The 21,273-nt window shown below is 37.5% G+C and overlaps 1 protein-coding gene across 2 annotated transcripts in view; it reads left to right on the forward strand.

Annotated features, from left to right (window-relative positions):
* Positions 1-16,907, forward strand: part of Kiaa0408 (KIAA0408 ortholog) — a 29,593-nt gene extending 12,686 nt beyond the window's left edge. The window contains exons 2-6 of one of the 2 annotated variants that reach the window (XM_021221064.2): positions 4,669-4,924; positions 8,391-8,735; positions 8,832-8,911; positions 10,670-11,849; positions 13,660-16,907. In XM_021221064.2, the coding sequence (XP_021076723.1) occupies positions 4,748-4,924; positions 8,391-8,735; positions 8,832-8,911; positions 10,670-11,849; positions 13,660-13,824 (1,947 nt within the window). In that variant the 5' untranslated portion in view covers positions 4,669-4,747 and the 3' untranslated portion in view covers positions 13,825-16,907. The remainder of the gene's footprint in view (positions 1-4,668; positions 4,925-8,390; positions 8,736-8,831; positions 8,912-10,669; positions 11,850-13,659) is intronic. The other variant, XM_029532904.1, reaches the window with a different exon arrangement.
* The last annotated feature ends 4,366 nt before the right edge of the window (positions 16,908-21,273 follow it).

Raw genomic sequence — 21,273 nt, forward strand, 5'->3', positions numbered from 1 at the left:
CTTGAACTCAGAAATCTGCTTGCCTCTGCCTCCCGAGTGCTGGGATTAAAGGCATGCGCCACCATGCCCGGTGTGATGCATTTCTTTCACCTTGCTAGAAAACAAGGAACAGGCAGAAAGAGCAATGAACAGCAGTGATATTTTTTTTTTTCATTTTAATCTTCTAATAAAACCGAATGGGAGATATCTGGATAGACATATTTGCTGATGAATAGCACATGAGCAATAGAATCCCTTAATTGCTTAAAATGGTTTCAGTGGTGGATAATAACCTGGAAAGTAAGGGAGGGAATTTCAAAGATAAGTGACACAGTACTTTGAGGTATAGGCACGGAAGTTCCTAATCCCACAAAATTCAATGGGAGCTACTTATTGTCAGGCCAAATGATTTCCTCTAGGAATTGTGAGGTTGGCAGTATTTGCTGTCTCTGACATTCCTTCTGCAGTGTGCATCCTCATGTGTGTAAAGGACTTGAAATATAAGAAATGCAATATGCCCAGAAAGAGAGAGAGAGAGAGAGAGAGAGAGAGAGAGAGAGAGAGAGAGAGAGAGAGAGAATGAATAATGGGCACAAACTCAAAGCACAATTTTCTTAAGACCGAAGCAGCAGTAAGATCCACCCTCCTGACATGCCTTAGTTGGCTAAAATCCAGTTTCAGCAGGCAAGATGGAGTTTGAAATGGTCATAAATGTGATGTAGAAAGCACTGAGCATGCCCTGGGTAAAGACAGATGACCATGGCCAAACTGAGGTAGGTCTAGGGACCAAAACTGTCGCAGTAATCATCCGCTCAACATTATTACATTTGTATCTTTGCTTCCCCAACCTAAAAGTTGTTTATAATCAAAGTTTGTATTTTATCATGTACAGTTCATGAAGCCCCCCTTTGCTCTTCTTATATTTTGCTCCCTGGCGGGACTGAACCATCAGCTAAACTGTTTTGCTTCCTATTACAGCACGTTCACAGCCCACTCTCAACCCTTTATAATCTTGGTGTCTGGCTTTGGGGAGAAGTAGATGAAAGGGGTTTATGGAATGCTAGTGTAGTGTTGCTAGGGGCGGGGCATTTGTGTGACTAGCAAGTCAGCTACCTCTCTACAGTTCCTCTTCTAAACTTCTGAATGAAATTTGAGAATGCTGAAATGAAACAACAGGGAGCTATGGAGAAGGGGATTTAAAATGGCGAAGTCCTTTCTTCTCTCCCACAGAGATGCCAGAATTTGTGGGAGGGGAAGACTGACAGCTAAGAACAAGGAGAGCTTTTATACTGGCTTCAGTGGAGAGCCCTAAAGCTAGGCTTTTGAATGGCTGATCCATTTGGCCTTGAAATTTCTCACCATAGAACATTCTGTCCCCACAAAATAGATCATTTAGCCTGACATTCTAAAAATTTAGAATGATAACAAAAAGCAGTTTTAAATATTTATCCAACTTTTTACTAGGGACGAATTGTTTTGCACTATACTTAACTGAGCATATGTCTTTAATAAAATTGAAAAATACCAAGGCAAGACAGTTAAAGGGAATATAAGAGTTAACCCATTGAGATTTGCTTCCAACGAGGTAAAGTTTGAAATAATTAGTTTTACTTTAGAAAAAAAAGTGGTTTGCATGGAGATGAGTGAAGGAAAGGATGAAGGGAAATTGGGAAGATGAAATGCAAGGGAAAGAAATCAGCACTTAGCAAGAATTTGTGATCTTGGAGAGATGGCTCAGTGGTTATGACTGCTGAGTTCAATTCTCAGCAACCACGTGGCGGCTCACAACCATCTATGTGATCTTCTGCATATAATGGCCTCTTCTGACATGCAGGTGTACATGCAGATAGAGCCCTCATACATAAAATAATATATACATTTTAAAATAAATCTTAAAAATATCCTTATGACACAGCAGTGCTTAGGTTCTTGTTATGTGGTCTCCCATTTGCTACTTGGTCTCTAGAATGTTTCATCTCCCCCAACCTTGCAACTATGTTGCAGTGGACATTTATGTGTGTACTGATGACAAGGCTGAGATACTAGCAAAGCTAAGAAAATGTCCTTCCAAATATATTACCAGAGAAACAGCTGTAAATGAACTTCTAGAAAGCCTTCTTTCTTGTATGAAATGGCTGTGGTTGGTTTCCAATCAGAGCCATTACCATTTAGGAAGCAGGTTTTACTCTGGCTCTGGAAAGAGGAAGCTGTGTAAATCGGCCTTTCATCTGTGATCAGTGACTCTGCAGATAGTAAGCTCGGGATTCGGGCCCTCATGCCTGTGTCCTGGGCTAACAGACCCCTGTTATCAGTGACAATACTGATCTAGGGTATTTACCTCTGATCTTATTGTACATAAAAATGAGAAGGCTTGACCACATTAAACTCTGAGGTGTGAATGGTTGGAGAGGAGTTAAAAATGGAAACATAACAAAAACAAACAAAAAACCCTTGCACTCATCTGTTACATTGATTGAAGTAAATCCTTGTGAGGATGATTTCTGAGCAATTACACTATTTAAACACAGTTGGAACAAAGCATGGAATATTGTAAAGCCTCTTTTCTAAATATCCTGTAATTACTCCACTCCTTTTTAAAAAATGTCTTTAGTTGAATTTATAATCGCTTTTGCTAAGAAGTCCCAGAGACAATTCTTTCCAGTCCATGAGTTAGTTTCAGCTCACAGTTCGTTATAGATAGTTTTAAAGCAGCCTTCCATTCTCAAAACAAACCCAGTCTATGTACCTGGGAGTAAGTTTTGTGTAGATCTCAAGTATCTCTAGACAATATTAGTAAAGTTTATGTAAAGCAAAACAAACACTCAAAATTCGGTAAACTCTTTACTGTCTTCCTTTTGTTAGATTTTCATGGTCTGGCTTATAAACGGGGTGAGTAGCAGATACAAACAAACAAACAAAAAAACCCAAAAAGCAAAACAGAAAAAAACAAAAAAACAAAAAATAAAACAAGACTAATGAGGAAGCAAAGGCAAATGAGGTTAGAAACAAAGAGTGAATGAGTGACTAAGGGTTGCAAGAGCATGTTTGTAACTAACCAGAAATTGTTTGCTTCTCTTGATTGAATTAATAATGATGCTGTGAGTGACAAGAAAATATGCAAAAATTGTCAAAGGGCCACTGGTAAATGTTTTTAAAGGAACTATAGATACTAACATTTGTAAAGTTTTTTTTTTATCAAAAAAAGAAAGAAAGAAAGAAAGAAAGAAAGAAAGAAAGAAAGAAAGAAAGAAAGAAAGAAAGAAAGAAGAAAGAAAGAAATGGAGCCCTGCATAAAGAGCTATGTTTTTAAATTCCTTGTAGTCTATAATCATTCATTCATATCTTGACTGGAGAAGCCTGACAAAAGTAAAGTTACCTTTCATAGTCATCTAACATGTGAGGTGTGAAATATGCATCTATCTGCTGCAAATGCCAAGTAATTCTTACTGCCTAATCATGCAGACTTGATTCTGCCAGACACAGTACAGATTTGTGCATAAGTAACAGGGAAGCTGTAGCATTGTGGCCATAGACTAATAATTATGCTAACTGATTAGTTAATGATAATTAATTAGTAAGCTGGACAATGAGGGTTTAGGTATTTTGTTTTCTTCTCTATTGAGTGTGTGTGCCTGCATGTGTGTGTGTCTGTGTGTGTACGCGCGTGCGTGTGGTGGTGGGTATGTGCATGTGTGAGTGTGGGTGCCCACAGATTTCAGAAAAAGCTTTTGGATTCCTTAAAGCTGGAGGCACAGATGGTTGTAAGTCATCCAGCATGTGGCCTAGATCCAGACTTGGGTCCCCATAAGAACAGTGCGCAGTCCTAAGGTCCGACCCATCTCTCTGGCCCCAATATCTGGCACATTAAATGGTCTCTTCAAACTCTAAATATTCATATGCTGAATATTAGAAATCACATTATTTTGGTCATTACTTAGTGTAACATAAAAAAACATTTTCCTCTAGTTATTGTTCCGTAACTATTTCCTATAGTTATATTCTAGACATAAATAATCCAGGGGAAAAAGAAGAGGTCATGAATAAGTTTTAGCACGTTAAAATTCTCACAGAACAATAATGATTCTTTAGATTTTATTTGCGAAAGTAAAATACTGACCTTTTCAAATTTAAGATTAGGCTAGTTTCTTGATGAGACATGAGCCGCTCAAGGTGTCTACCTGCTTTGGGTCTTGGTACATCTTTACATGGGCTTGATCTCTGAATGCAGAACTCAGTTATTCTGAGCTGGCTCACAATCTTAAATCTTGGGCATATGTAACTAACTTGTACTGACACTTAAACAGTTAATTCCATTTTAACAGAATCAGCACATCTAGGCAACAGAATCAGCACATCATACTCAAACTCATGAATATTTATGAAGAAAGTCTATTTTTAGATTAAGCAGTTAGGTAAGGAGATATTTATATCACGAATGTACACTTAGCCAGCTTGTTCACTGTAATTTTCCTGTTACTATTAAAAGAGAAGAAAGGTTCTTAGGACAATACCACTTTATTGACTGTGTTAAAAAAAAAAACCAACTCCTTTATAATCAGATTTTTGTTATCTTTTCCCTTCTTTTTGTTATTCTTCTATAGTTTAATTATGTCATTGACTTTTGACAAAAATGATATGTTGGCAGGAAGCACACAAGCCTGGGACACTGTCTTGTTATGTTTATCTCAGGATTTATTTTAAAGGCAAGTGAGACCACTTCAAACCAAACAGTTTAACACTTCCAAGAACCAGCTAAGAGAAGGCAGAGATGAGCAGCAGCAGTCCTGAGGCTGACACTAACACAGTTGCCATGGACCCTCATGAGCAGAGGGAGAGCACAGAGGACAATCGGCATAAGGAAAAGATGGAGTTACTGGACCAGTTTGACAAGGAAAGAAAAGAATGGGAGAGTCAATGGAAGATCATGCAGAAGAAGATCGAAGAGGTAAGGCTTGATTTATTTTAAATGTAGTGTTAAGGACAAGCTTGAAATTAGAAGCCTGCCGACATGCATTTTATATCAGGAATTACTTTTGTGTTTCTTCTTCCACCAAAGAAATAAATGTCTTATGAAATTTACTAGAACAAAACTGGCTCAACCCCACTTGGTGGTATGTTTGAGACTACATTTATTTTATAGTCTTGCATGGAAATGAAGACTTTGAAATGTTATTCTACAGTGCATCAAATTTCTTATTCTCTGAATTCAGATGCATGGTACCGAAAGCAATGTAAGTATTCTGTATAAATGTTCAGATACTAGAACCTAGGAAGAAATTGCAGGAAATAATTTGTGGGACCTATAGTACTAAGATTATAACTTGGCACTAGAACTAGTGTTCCTGAGATGATATCTGAGAAATGTATACCAAAGAACGTCAAGTAACTCAGCGGCATCAAAACGTGTGTCATATGCTGAATAGAAAAGTGGCAGTGGCTACTTTTATTTTATTAGATTTATTCTGGCAGGGGTCCTCACATGCTAACACACTTACTTATTAAAAAGACATGTCATGGATCTGCTATAATCAGTGATTATACTCTTCTTAATCATCTCCTAGTCATCCCGTACTTTGCTCTGAAATCTTTCTTCCTTTGGTGGATGTGCATTCAAGCTCCCTCCAACTGAAAGTTAACTATATTTATTTTGCTCTATTTTATTTAATACATAATATTAAATTTTATGGTTTATTTAAAAGATTGCTGGGCCTTTTTTAAAAGCACATAAACAAAGTAAGTGCTTTGTATGTTTGTAACGCAAACATACTTTTTTCTGACTAACAACAAATAAATAGGTGGGGAATAAAATACAGAGTAAAAAAGTGATACACCAAAACAGAAAGCAGACAAAAGGGACTATTGCATCTTTCCTCTAAAATAAGTTGAGATATCTATGATTAATGATTCCTCTGTGACGGTCTACAATTGGGAAAACATTTTCTACTTGCTTCTTTCCCTCTCTTCTTACCCAGGGACTCCCTATCTGTGATTAAGACAACGCTGTTGAGAGTATTCATGCTACAAGTAGAGAAAATCTCAATCCTAAAGGGTGTCCTCTCCTGCTCATGTAAATAATGGTCTACAGTATGTAATGCTAGGATAAAATGCTGATAAAACAGAGGAAATAGTTTCACAGGTTAAAGAAAATAGACACTTGTTCTGAAAACTAAAAAACAAAACAAAACAAGAACACAACCATATGATTTTTGAAAGCATAATGGAGTATTTTTCTTTATTAAATATATTGTTTTACTAGTATAACATTTTGTTTACAATTATTGGTTCTAGTTTTTAAAATTTTTTTTTCAGGATATTGAGCTATGTGCTAGAGAAGTGTGGATTCCCAAGTATACACCTGTAAAATCACCTGTAATGATATCTCCTAGTGAAAGTATCCAACAGTGGGCATGGAGATGCTGTGCCTCTCTGCTGAGCCCCTGTCCCCACTAATGGCAGTTGCTATTGAAAATCCAGGATATACATACTCAGACCACTTGAAACTTGGCATAAACTACATATGAACTAGGATTATGAATACACTGAATTGATATCATCTTGAGAGTTTTCTGTTCACTTTGCAATCTATACTGTTTGTGTCTTTTCTGCTTGCGTCCTTTGTTAGAATAGTCATTTAGCTATTAATAAGGGCTGAGTATCAACCCCTATACTAAGTAGTTCTCCACTCATTACTGTGTACTAGGGTTTTTTCCATTTCTGGACCAAATGTCCATGAGAAGAAATAACAGCATAAAATTACATTGTAAGGTAAATTACACCATGGCTAAAATTGAAAGCTGAGTACAGGTCGGGGATCTTTCTGGGACCTAATATAGTTATCAGATGCAGAATGAAAAGCCATGTGTCATAAATAGCACAATTTCCCCTGGATTTGAAAATATAGCCATTTCCTATTTATTCAGGAAGCCCCCCCCCCGCTTTCAGTTTTTTTAAGACAGGGTTTCTTTGTGTAACAGCTATAGCTATCCTGTGTCTTGTTTTGTAGTCCAGGCTGGCCTTGAACTTACAGAGATCTGTCTGATTCCCAAGTGCTGGAATTGGTGTGTGCCACCATGTCCAACCTATTCAGGAATTTGTAGAAGAGAACGCCACCACCAATAATATCCTTAAAGTTATCATGGCACTTTAGGGGAATGTTCTTTATACCACTCATATTGAATAGCAGTTCAGTACAGATAAATTATAGGCATAATTTTGTGAGCATCTAAACAATCAATTTACTGCTGTAGTTTTGTGGCTTCCTTACATTAGTCAATGAGATGAGTGATGAAAATTTTTATCAACTAAAAGCACCATGTATTCTTAATGTATTAATCATGTATGGTGCTTCTGTGAACTAAAGTCATACATAAATATTGAGTAAGTATATTATAATTACAGACATTTATTGGCTTTGTGAAATATAGAGACATTTGCTTTCAAGTTATTTGACTGTGTTTTGAAATATGATGAGCTTGTCCAAGGCGTAAGCCTTCGGTGAATGTATCTCCCTTCTTCACTTTATGGGTGAGCTAACAGAGTAGCCCCTGATTTGCATAAGTCCTCCTTAAGAAATAGTCTGGGATTGTCTTTAACAGAGGCAGTAAATGGTCCAAGCTTTAGAGCTCTGTTTTATCACGTATAACACGATGAATTTGTTTTAGTCAGAATAAAGAACTTTAAAGAATGAACCTGTATCATTGTGGCAGTCAAGATGCCACTGTAATATATATACCTTGATAATGCAGTTGACCCAATGAGAGGATGATTAGTAAGGGCTTAGTTACAGGGGAGAATATGTTGGCTTACTGTATGATATGGACAGCTATTTAGACAGTTAATGTTGCTATGTAATAGTGTATCATTAGAACATATGATTTTATTAATGTTAAATTCTTGTTATAGCCAAAAAGCACTTGGAGAGAACAGTCAGTAATTGACCCAGCACGGTGTAATTTTGTGAATGTATTTTTGCATTCTGTGTAGATCCAGACTTATTTCATTTGTCAATGAGTTGATTTCTCATCAGAAAAATAGAATGTAATGTCCATGCATTGCCTCACTAAAATTAGTCTTTATGGTTTATGGTTCCCCAAAACTTTTCTGGCTAATCCCGATTTTACAGACAGTGCCTGTATGCACGAGCATGAACACCAATGATAGTATATTGTAATATTGCAAAGAGAACTCAAATGATTTGCTTAGTATAAAGAACATTGATCAAAGCTGGGAATACTAGCACACAGCTTTATTTCCAGGTCTCACAGGCAGGTAGACCTTAAGGAGTTGGAAGCCACTCTGGACTCCAGAATTTGTTCTATGCTACTCAGGGCTACAAAGTGAGAATGCCTTTAAAAGAATTCATTGCTCAAGTAAATTAGGGAAAGTAAGTTTTTAATTTTTAATTTTTACAGCTTTGCCAGGAAGTAAAGCTGCAGAGAAAAATGAACATGAATGAATATTCTAAGGTCATTGATCTTCACCGTGATCAAGATAAAATAGAATTTCCCCCAAATCACCTCAACTCAGGACAATGCAAATTAAGAATGCTGAATTACCGAGAAGATCCAGAAAAGGAAAAGAAAACAGAAAGGGATTTCCTTGGGGAAGAAAGTCAAGGGTCTCCAGAACAGAACATTCACGGAGAAACCAAGATGGAGTTTTGGAATCCTTTGGCCACAGACAGGAAGGCATGTGAGCCCTGGGCTGCTGAGGACACTTCTAAGGAGAAAAAAGATTTTTCTGTCGCCCTTAACACAGTAAGTAAGATGGGATCAGCCAGGAGCTATTTCTAAAGAAGCATTTACACTTCAGCGTGCTAACAACAACTCTCTTTTATGTGCTATGGTATGAAGGCTCTCGAAGAACTTGCAAAAGTTAGTGAAGAATTGTGCACCTTTCAAGAGGAAATCCAAAAGCGTTCTGATCACAGAAGGTAGGCTGGCTAACACGTATGATCTCTGTAGATCAGAGAATAGAAAAGAATTCTGTTTATGTTTTATGAATCTACACTGACTCATCATGTATATCTTAGCTCATGATCCTTAAAAGTCATCTTCCAGTACGTCTCATAATGTAAGTATTAGGAATACTGTATTCTATTCTTTCAGTGTTTAGGTGAAGTAGACTGTACAGAATGACTAGGTATCCTCTACTGAACATCGTTCTCCATGAAAGTTTTTGACCAGAGGGGGAATATACAAATAGGCAAACCCAGTTAAATTGGCTTAAACTGTGACAGCGTTAGCAATGTGGTGTTTGAACAATGTGAGATGTTCTATTTAAACACTTTATGGCTGGGTCATTTATTTCTCAACAGTGATGTGTATATGATAAATCAAATGTACATTTCAAAATAACACATTATATGTCTACATGGCACAATCTTTTGTATTAGGTCAGAATCACTATGTAAATTTAAGACTAAATTCTAGCTAAGTTAAAAAAAATTATGTGCATAGTAAATATGGACTATTCTTTATCAATAATTAGCTCATTGGGATATATGATATTCTCTTAGAATGAGGTTCCTTACTATTATTTAAGCTATCTGGAAATTACAAATTTCTGTGCTGACTTGCAGTAGAGTTTGCTAGCCACTGTGCACTGCCACCACTCTGCCCATTGAGATTTCCTGTTGTCATTTGTTGGCATGTGCTTATTGTACATTGTTATAAGTTGTCGTAGAAGCTTTTTATAAGTTGTACAGTATGACTTATTTTACCTATGTGATTTTATTATTTGTTAGTCCACATTGTTGCTCTATTTGTGTTTTATGCAGATACTTGATATCTTTCATTTACAAATCTAATTAGTACAAATTCTCATGGTGAAAATAGAAAATGAAGTTGGGTGAGTAGGGAGGTAGGGAAGATCTGGGAGGGGAGTTTAGGGAAGATTGAAGAATATGAGCAAAATATATTGTTTGAAATTCTCCAAAAAAATAAGTCAAAAAAAATTGAAATGCAAAGTGTTCACAGTCATCCCCATGGCCCCAGAAGGCATTTCACAGCCTCAATGTGTGGTTTAAAGAGATTGTTCTAAGATTTGCTACATTCTAGTCTTTCTGTGTCATTCACTATCACTTTCTTAGCTCTGTAGGCACACTTTATCAGAGCTCATTTCTTTGATTACTAAAATATAATCTTAATTTTCCTTTAAAGTTCAAATGACACATTGCATTTGGAGTTACCTAGAACTTTCAATGTTATTTATATCCCAAGGAGAAAAGTGAAGTCTAAAGAGGAATGATGAGTAGCGAATAGAAATTGCGTAGGGAAAGAGGAAGAAAAGCTATGGCAGAAGAAAGACTAGAAATGGAAATGGCAAGAGCAGAAACTCAAGGACTACATTGTCTAGTTTGAGTCTAACGTAAGTTCCAGATTATAGGGAAAATGAGGGATGATAAAATTTGGTGAATAAAATTTAGGTCAGATCCATGAATGTAGCACTGCTAACTTTATCCTGCAATAAAGAGGACTTGCAATAAGTAGATTTAGAATGTATGTGTGTGTGTGTGTGTGTGTGTGTGTGTGTGTGTGTGTGTAAAAAACATATATAACTACATCACTTATATATCATTATTTATATAGTATTACTTATATATCACATAGCATTACTTATATATCACATATCACAAAGCTCATTGTGAAAAGAAAGTTGTCACTAATACACCTTGGCTTATAATGTTTAGGATGAAATCAGATCCTGTTCTCCAGGAAATGCTAAAGGCAATCCCTGTGCCTCCTGAGGACCACTTGATCAGCAATGGCCAGGGCATTCTTCCAACCAGTTTGGAGAAAGAAATGCAGAGAAAGAATCTGAGCTGTGCCTGTGGACTCCAAAACAATTCTACAAACAACTGTGGAATTGGTACAACTGGTTTACAAAGAAGCGAAACTCCACCGACTCCCCCTCCAAGAAGTACCTCTCGAAATCTCCCCAGCTCATATTATGAACAAGCCCAAGAAAAACTGAAGGAAAGTTTATACCACGGGTGGGTGGCCTATGAGATTCAAGACAAAACAGCTCGCAATCCTCATTTCCTCTTGAGGCAGTCTCCGTTGTTTCCACAAGAAGGCAAGAGTTTGAAAGATAGTACCATGTTTTCCTCTTGGACACCAGAAGTCAAAATAGATAGAAATCCTCCAGGTAACAAAGACATTGGACTTAATTTGTGGTCATGTGATACTATATTAGGTACAAAAGAGAGCCCTTCCAGGCCATCTCAAAAAGCCAGTTTTACCTCCAGTGGAGCAAAATTTGAAAAGGTGTTTCCAGATAACCCTATGAAATTGCATCTTGATCTTCATGTGAAAAATGACTTTCTTCCCTCAGTGACACAGAGGGACCCAGTTAGAAGTTACAACTGCAATTTCGAACCAACTCCAAGGAATGAAAAGCTGGCTACAAAGATTGATGAGTTTAACAGAACTGTTTTTAGAACAGACAGAAGTTGTCAAGCAGTACAGCAAAGTGAAAGCTATACAAAACTGCCTGACACTCTCAATACCTGTGATATCTCCACTGCTCAGAGGGCTTACCTATCAGAAAGTAACAGTGGGACCAGTGTTCTGAAAGCTAGTGACGATGTGTCTGGGCCCATCGAAAATGTGTTCAGTGACCCCACAAAAATATACTCGGCAGGCCTGGTCAAACAAGTGCAGATGCGTGAGAGTCCCAGCAGTTATCAGCTTATGCTCCACGAGCATGACTGGAGATCAAGCAATTTTTCTAGCCGGCCAAGATCAGCTGATCCCAGATCAAATTACGGTGTTGTGGAAAAGCTGCTGAAAACCTATGAGACAGATACAAGATCTGCACTGCAAAACTCAAAATGCTTCAGGAATAACTGGACCAAATGTGGTTCTGATGTAAGTGGTTGCATCACATTGAGTCAATGTTTAGAATGTGTCAAGTGGAACATTTGCTGTATTTGGGAAAGCAGCAAGTGGGTCAAGGAGTAGATTCGAATAAGATTTCAGAGTTGAGAAAGCAAGGACTACATCCATCTGTAGCAATAGCTCTGAAATCAGTTCAGTTGCTTGATCATGTAAGTAGGATGCAGACATATTTTGGCACCTTCCTAATGTCTTGGCCCTCTGTGAGGAAACAATGTAATATGAGTTAAAGGTATGGTTTTTAGAACTTGAACTAGTATATTATTTCTTTAAGATAAATAATATTAGGGACACCTGTGGTGACCTGTGGCTTTAATTTCAACATTCAGTAGGCAGAAGCAGTTGGACCTCTGTGAGACTGGAGTGGTTTCCCAAATGGTTCCAGGCTATGTGGGACTATGCAGTGAGACCAAGCCTCAACAATGAGAGAGAGATAGATAGATAGATAGATAGAGAGAGAGAGAGAGAGAGAGAGAGAGAGAGAGAGAGAGAGACAGACAGAGATAGGATTAATATGAGATGCTTTCAAGAACCTGGGGAAGGGTATTTGTTTCCTTTAAAAAAATTGGAATACAAAAAAAAGCAGAATACATATTTGTTGATTTACAGAGTTTTACTCTAAAGGTTTATTATTTCTGTACATACATAATAACTTTCACTTTATCAGTTATGCCTGGTTCATACTTTCCTACCTTATGACCCATGTCCTCATAGGGTTAGCCATATGAATGTGTGGGTAAAACAATAATTTGAAGCAATGTCTAGTAGAAATCATATGTTTGTGCCACTAAGACTGTCTACAAAATATAGCTAGTCATAGGTAGTATTTACATGGAAAATAATAGAAACGGGCACTTAAATAAGCCTTTATCCTTCTGCTTCTATCCTCTTAAAAGTGATAGTCTTCATTAATTTTAGAGGGAAAGGCCAAGCAAGTTGTTATTTACTATGAAGACTCATACAAAATGTCCTTTAATATATGTAATTTAACATGACTTATAAGATTTATGGTGTGCTATTATCATTAGCAAGAATTTCAAATAATTCTCTGGCTTCTGCACTTCTCTTCATTTTAGTTGAAACTATAAATCTGTAGGAGCTGTGACTGGAGACAAACACAAACAAACAAATTTCTCCTGAGCTAAGAATAAATGCTGAGTGTTTCTTTCTCTTCACTAATTAGAGATTTGCGAGGCATTATTTTGCTCTTCACCCTAGGAACAGATTGTATTGCTTTGTTTCATTAAAAAAAAAAGAATTAAACTTAAGGGGCAATAAAAAATTGTGGTTATTGTTTATCAGTGACAGAATAGCATCTGAGTCCGTCCTTGCTGCCTGCCTCAGATATAATAGTGGCTTTATTAGGAAGACCAGTTGGAGGAACATTCAGAGATGGCTGAAGAGATAAGAGCACTCGCTCTTCTTCCAGAAGATGCCACATGGCATCTCACATGCGTCTGTAACTCTAGTTCCAGGAATCCACTGGAACTAGAAATCTAACTTCCATGTAGAACAGCCACTTACATAGTGCACATACATACTGGCAAACCATGCATATATAGAAAATAAAATAAAAATAAATAAATCTAAAAAAAAAATCTTGAAAGAAAGCCCGTTGTAACCATAAGTATAAAATGTCATGAGCACTTTTATTATGGTTACGACGACGATGATGATGATGATGATGATGATGATGATGATGATGATGATGACGACGACGATGAAAAGACTATTTCCTGGATAAAGGTGGTATGTACTGAGATTACATTTATTTATGTTGTAGGAGTCCATAGCAGTGAAAGCCTCCAATGGGAAAGGATTTTCCCGACCTGCTAGACCAGCAAATCGTCGGCTCCCATCCAGATGGGCATCCAGATCACCATCTGCACCCCTAGCCTTGCGGAGGACTGCCCACAGATATAAAGTCTCTCTGCAAACAGAAGCCTAGATGCTCTATATCTCTAGCCTGGATTGCTGGATTACAAAAGTTCTCATACCTTTTGCCAAACTGAATACTGAGAATGTTTACAAACAGTCCTGTTCATTTCTGTATCTTCTAAGACCACTGGAACAAGTGATCTAAATCCCAACTTTCCATCATCAGTCTTCAGTGTTTTTAATCTATAGGATAATTATATCCTTGTATTTTAATTTCTTGCATTAGATTTTTTTATAGGCATCCTCATTGACTTTCCAATATGATTTAAGTTGACACAGTGTACTATATTGTATATTCTAACTTTCCTTGAAAATGCAGAAAACAAGGTTCTGTGCATGGCAATGTGTTTGTGGGTGCATGTGCTGTCATGGGAAGTATTCTGGTATGTATTTAGGTAAAAATTTATGTGCTACTGTTGACTTTGAAATTATAACATGTAGACCTATATATTCTTTGTGCTTATTTTAAAGTTTTGAAAATATACAATCCTACTTATAATTTGCATACCTTTTAATAGGTATTCACCTAAGGCATTTGATGTTCATATATCATTTAATGACTTCTTTGGCCACCAACTATATTGAAAAATAAGAATTATACACAAACCTAACATTAACAATTTTCCTGAAATCAATCTTAAATAGCATTTTAACCCATATGAAAATGGCTGATACTGTTGATTTTTTGTAAAATGAAAATGTCACAGGTTTAATATAGCAACCTTCTAGAGCAAGCATAAGATGCTCACACACACTTTTATATATCATCTGGTAGTCTCACATGGCTTTAACTGTATACTTGTTTCTCAGAGCCAGGATCATTAGACTGCCTTAATAATGACAGGACAGAGTAATGAATTTATTTTGTCATTCTTAGTAACAAACATTCTTTAAACGAGATAAAAAAAAAAGGCATCAAATCATGCTGAATTTTTCTTTTTTGTTAAAATGGTCCCAAGTTTTCAGTTGTCTGTTTTATCTCAAATTCCTCTGTAGAGGTAAGTTGCTTGGTGTGTTTGTTTGTTTGCTTGTTTTCTTCCTTTATTCTAATCATGTCCCCAAAGTTAGTAGATAAAATACTAATTCACTTTACATAATTATGTAAAACAAGAATGAACAGAAACAGTATTTTTTTGACATCTCAATTATATTGTATTTCTGACACTGTGTAAAAAGGCCTTAAACTAAATTGGGCATTGATAATAACATAAGAAACAGAGATGTACATCAAGGGTATAATCTGCTTACACCTGATGCATGAAATCTGTACTGAGACATGGCCTAGAAGAAGTAGAAGAGTTACGGTACGTAGAATTCACACAGATGATCTGAGAAACAACTTTGCTGTACATCACTCCCATATAAAAGCAATTATTTTAAATGCTTTGTTAAATATTAATTCTACTTTACCCAAAAATGTTGAGAAATTCTCTTTGCCAAACAAAATCAGTGGGCTTTCTGCTTTTAATATGCTAGCCACTAAAAGGATTCCACCTTATTATACCATTCCCTGGAGTAAAGAAAATAATTTTTAAATCACAGATTGCCTTAAAAGGCTCAAGACTGTAGCACGGTGATGGCAAGATTCATGGTTTATAGTAAGAAGACTTCTAGGGCTTAAGTGGTATTAGGTGTCTAGAATGTGAGTTTGTAACAAATCACGAAGGTTATAGATACACTCTTCTCAATCTTTCATACTTTAGGGATTTTTTTTTTTTTTTAATCGCGGGAGAGTAGTCTAGATCCCAGATGCTAGTTAGAGTATATTTAGAATAAAGAAAACACTGGAGAAGTGGTTCCTTGGGGAATGAAATAATAACCTAAAGCTATTGCCGTGGTCACATCTGTTCCTCGGTGTTCCTGAATCCCAGGCAGTCTGGGAATGATCTGTGGTCTCTGAATCTGAATGTTGAGGTCTCCTTTAAAAGTGGGAAATCCTCATCTCATCCCCCCAAATAATAAAGATTTCCAGTAGAGGAGACCTGGGATTCTTAGAGTATTTAATAAAGCAAACAATGTGATATATTTGATGACCACACTGACTTGGAAGCAGGGGCGCTGAGTAGAAGCTGAGCGGGTTAGGACTTGGAGTGTCTTTAGTAACACTTCCCTTTGTCACCCACAAACAGTTGCCTTGCCCGGCTTCTGATGCTTTAGCTGCCTCTTCTGTTATCATCTGAATTGACCAATGGGGCCATTTTAATACCATATATTAATGTGAATCATAAAATATTAGAACTGAGAAAAACTAGCTTTTAGTCTGGCTCCTTGACTAGAAAACTGAAGAAATTAAAACAAATTGATTCGTCTATATTCTCTTTTAAAATAGTTTATAAATTTTATGGGAAAACTTAGTAGGAAAGTGAAAGTTGTCACTGAAAATATTTTTTGAATTGTGATTTTTAACTGGTTCTTTTTCTATGCTAGGTAGATATTTTCTTCACTGAAACCTTCATTACGCCATCATCCTTGAGTTTAAGGTCTTTTAATCATTTACAGAAACATTTTATTAGGAATATCTATTTAGAAGACATTTTCCCTAGCAGATTTTGAAAAAAAAATAAAGGTCTCTTTTTTTCACAAGGGATTATTGAAACTTTTAGCTGATCTCAGAACCAGAGTACTTGAAAATCTCTCTCTCTCTCTCTCTCTCTCTCTCTCTCTCTCTCTCTCTCTCTCTCTGTGTGTGTGTGTGTGTGTGTTCCTCTCTCTCCCTCTTTCTCTCTCTTTCCCCCTTTCTCCCTCCCTCCCTTCTTCCCTCCATCCTCCTTTTCGCTCTGTGTTTGCACTTTTATGTATATTATCAATATTTGCCTTATATCCACAACACAAATATAAAAATATAAGTGATAATTTGTCTTATTCAGCACTTCAAACATGACCCATGCCTTTCACTTGTCCTTATAGGAAATGAAGGATTCATTATGCTGACCTTTCCCCAAAACATGATTTACTTCTATGTAAATGACTTAACAAAGCCACCACAAAGTCTTAAAACAAAGCATAGAATTCCCAAAAGAGTATTAAGTTCCATTTAAAAAGTCTTTAAAGTTACATGTTTTCAGATGAAAAATAATTATTTGATATTGAAGTCTTCAGCCATTGGAAGCTATTAAATAAAATAAGTTTGGAAACACTGTTGTAGACACAATAATGTCTCTGTTTTCTCCCTTCTGATACTGAAATGTCAGTTGGGCCATGAGTCCAAACTTAAATGCCTCTATTGTTTAATTCAGCTGCCCCCAGAATAACCACAGACTTTATGACAAACCAGTTGAAAGTCACATACATCCCCATATAGCTTTGCATGCACATCCACTGTTTCCATCTAAATGGTACTAAGTCTATGAAATTAGAACATACATGATGAAATTAAGTTAGTGTTAAGTAGATAACAATTGTTCCGTATAGTATTTTATTGTTTTAATTTTTTTCTGAAGTAGAATTTATAACTTACTCACTTCACTGAGAAATTGTGCTTTTTTTAAAAAAGGAGGGGTATCATGAGGCAAACAATATAAATAAATTGGAAAGTCATTCTTTGGAAAACTACAGAGGGAGGCCTACTCCCCAATCAGTTTACTTGCCATAGAAATTTATTTTTATATTAGTAAAATAAATCAAAAGACTTAAAATGGAGCCCATTTTGGGTAATCTTATGAATAATAGACTACACTGGAGGAAGCGGTCAAGTTGGCGAAGAGCCAAGGTTTGGAAAAGTCTTCAAAATCACTATCTTAGAGGATGAGAGCAAACGGGATGGATACATACTAAGAGGGCATTGGTTAGGTAATCTGACATGATGCATTCTGGGTAGTTCTACAATGGCTGGCTGCGGCTGGAGAGGCTAAGAACCTGGCCACTGCTCAGTCCATGAGGCTGGACCCTTCTGCAGTAAAAATCTGGCACAGAAGGAGGATCCTTGAAAGTCACTGGTTCACACTGGAAGGCTGAAGACACTGCGTGAGGATGTAAAACAAGGACATCAAGGGAGATGAGATGGCATCAGAAAGCACGCTCACAGTGGAAGCACAAAACGCAATATTTTCCCTTGAGCTTCTTCAGAACTGAGGTGCCGCTCACTTGGAGGAAGTGAGTGTCTCTCCTTTCCTGTAATAGAGGAAGTTTCCCTTTTTTAAGAAGCACCCTCACAGACTTTCCCAGAGTCATGGTTTTTTGTTTTTTGTTGTTGTTGTTGTTGTTATTGTTTTCGAGACAGGGTTTCTCTGTGTAGCTCTGGCTGTCCTGGGACTCACTCTGTAGACCAGGCTGGCCTTGAACTCAGAAATCTGCCTGCCTCTGCCTCCCAAGTGCTGGGATTAAAGGCGTGTGCTACCACTGCCCGGCCAGAGTCATGTTTTTTAGTTGATCCCAGATGTAATCATGTTGACAACGAATATCAAACACCAGGATCCCTGACACTATCTTTCTGAGGTGCAAAATCTCTGACGCTCCCCACAGCCCAGGACTAGAAAGAAGCCAAGCCTCACTCAGGCCATCCACAATCTGCTCCCCTGTATAACTGTCCCATGCATGACTTAAACCTTGCCAAACACTTTCTTGGTCTATGATTTGTTTCCTTCTTATAGCAAATTTCAGGACAGACTTTGCAATTTCTAATTACAAAAAGGGAATGAAATAGAATAAAAACTGACATAAGTACTTCTCAAGATGGTGTTTAGAACAGGAAAGGCTCCCGAGGAAGCCCCCTCAATCCTTTCTTCCCATAAAGAAAAGGTAGAGGGGAAGAGAAAAGAAGAGATTTTGATTTTGCCTTGTCGTGACCTGGGTGTAGTGCTCACCGCCTACTCATATGTGTTTAACAACTTCACAATGTTGCGACCAACACTCACATTAGAAGCTGGTTTCCATGGTTACTCTCTGGTTTCGTATGGATTTCTGGATGGAGCGTATGAGACAATACAGTAGATGAGCAATAGGTATCTATCCAGTATGAACTGAATCCTGGTCTTTCTCTGTCTTCAAAAGAATCCGGAAAGTTTCACACTCCATAACAACAAACTACAGAATAAACGGGGGCCTGCACCCCAAGCAGTCTTAACCCTTCCTTCCCATCGTGACAAGACGTCTACAAGTGGGTAACTTGAGGAACAGAACTGTAGTTTTTACAACTCTGGCAGATGTTAGCAAACTGCATGTTTGGTAATAACATTTCTTTCATCTAAGGCAGGATCCTGTTGCTGTGCCTTACTTAACATGTGAGTGGTGTCCTTCCCGATCAGAATACAAAAAATATCCCAATGGTAATAAAGCGATGGTTTCTTTTTTTTAACAAGGTCACAAATTTCTCCATTCTTGAGAAGACCTCATGATATTGTAAATGAAAACGTCCATCTTTTAACAGTGTTGCAATGAGATTAAGTTTTAATGTGAATTCTGGAGGGGCACATTCAGGCCATAGCCTACCTCCAAGTTAAATCTCACTTAAGTTTGTTCCCTGAGGGTCATTTAGTTTTTAAGCCCATTTTCCAATTTGGGCTTGAAACCAGAACTACATAAGGTGCTCAGAGCCTCAATGCTCGGGGGTGAGATGGGTCACGCTTTTTGGTTGTATTTTTTTTTTTTTTCAAAAAGTAGTTCTGGTTTCTTCTTTGTTAGGGCCCCAGTAGAACTGAGGTGTCCCAGGAAGGAAACGGGTAGACGCACAATCTGTAACCTGGAAAGCAGAAGTAGGAAGTGAGGCCTGGTTTGTAGGTAACTAGGGCAACAATCATGCAAAGCTGAAAGAAATGCCGAGGCAGTACACCTTGGATTTTAATACGGGACAGCTTTAGGAGCTGGAAATGGGAGGATGCCACCAGAAAACCTCACTGGGAAACACTAGAAAGATCAAGAAGGAATGAGGGGATACTGTCCGTCTTTCTTTCTTTCTCCCTTGACTGTTGTTTTCTTTTGATTTCATCCCTGGAACATAAATGTTTCCTGCGAACACAATAAACATACTAGTCTATCCATGACTTCATAGAATAGATAAGAGAAAATTAGGTAACCCAGAGACTACAAATTTCCATCTAATACATATAAAAAGACAAGTTGTTTTAATAAGAACAGACTTCAAGCCAGGTGTGGTGGCCCACGCCTTTAGTCCCAGCACTCGGAGGCAGAGGCAGGCGGATTTCTGAGTTCGAGGCCAGCCTGGTCTACAAAGTGAGTTCCAGGACAGCTAGGGCTACAAAGAGGAACCCTGTCTCGAAAAACCAAAATAAATAAATAAATAGATAGAAAAATAAATAAATAATAGACTTCAGTCTCAAGGGCAAACAAAGGCAATGTGGTGATATGTGAAGAAAGCGTAGCATCAATCATTCTGATCGTCGCTGTCTGGCAGGAAGGGAACTGGGCTTCCAGGAATGTACATAACAGTATGTCAAGAGCAAGAATGTTCTGCATTCATTCCCTGTTGTCTAGTGGGAAGGACAAGGGGCTAGAAGCATTTTCTGGCTTTAAGATTAATCCATGAAGAGGCAGGAAACTCCCTAGGCAGATCTGGACCACAGGTGTCACTGATGCCATTTATGCCCGAGTGACTTATTCCAAGTTCATCTAAGATGTCTCTGGCTCTTCTCACTACATACTAATTTGGGTGGCACCATTCCCTAGGGTGTGCTCCAGGACTGTATAAAGAGAGACTTCGGGGGTGGAGAGATGACTTAAAAGACAAGAGAGTTTACTGCTCTTCTTGAGGACCTGAGTTTAGTTCCTAGCATGCACCTTAAGCAGCTCTCAACTATCTGTAGTTCCAGCACCAGGAAATCAAAGACTGTCTGCTCAGTTTTGCACCTTCAATCATCTGCACATACCCACACACAGACATTCATATAAACATAAACTAAAAATAATAAACATATTAAAAAAGACAATGTTACTAGCTGCCTCAATGTCCATTCCTTGTGACTTTCCTGCTACGACAAACTGTTAACTTCAAACTGAGCCAAAATAAACCATTCCTGCCTTGAGCTTGCTTCTGTTCAAGGGTTTTATCACAGCAGCAGGAAAAGCAACTAAGACACCCTAGTCTCATGCACAGGACAGACTATTTGGCATTGAAATGTTAATATTGTTTTGTTCATCAATCACAGATGTATCAAAATTTCACAGCAACCACAAATAAAAATGTTGTGCATTCTGGAAGCACATGAATGTAATAAAAATACTTGCCAACAGAACAAAAAGTTCATTAAGTTGGGACATGCCAACACATCTTAAAATATGTCAGCATGGATTGATAATAGGCTCATAGAAGCTTGGAAAATAAACCAAACAAAACCAAGCATGGCTCACGCGGTGGGTTCTGCACATCACATCTATTAATGGAAAGATATGCTCCTGTCTGGTTTGGAGCACCTTTCACTATTCTTGTAATGCCATAACTGTAACTAACCACGAGGTCTGAGCAAGAAGCCATAGACTAATTGTGTCCTGTATTTTGCTGATCTTT

Source organism: Mus pahari, chromosome 21 (genome assembly GCF_900095145.1).
Source record: "Mus pahari chromosome 21, PAHARI_EIJ_v1.1, whole genome shotgun sequence".
NCBI lineage: Eukaryota > Metazoa > Chordata > Mammalia > Rodentia > Muridae > Mus > Mus pahari.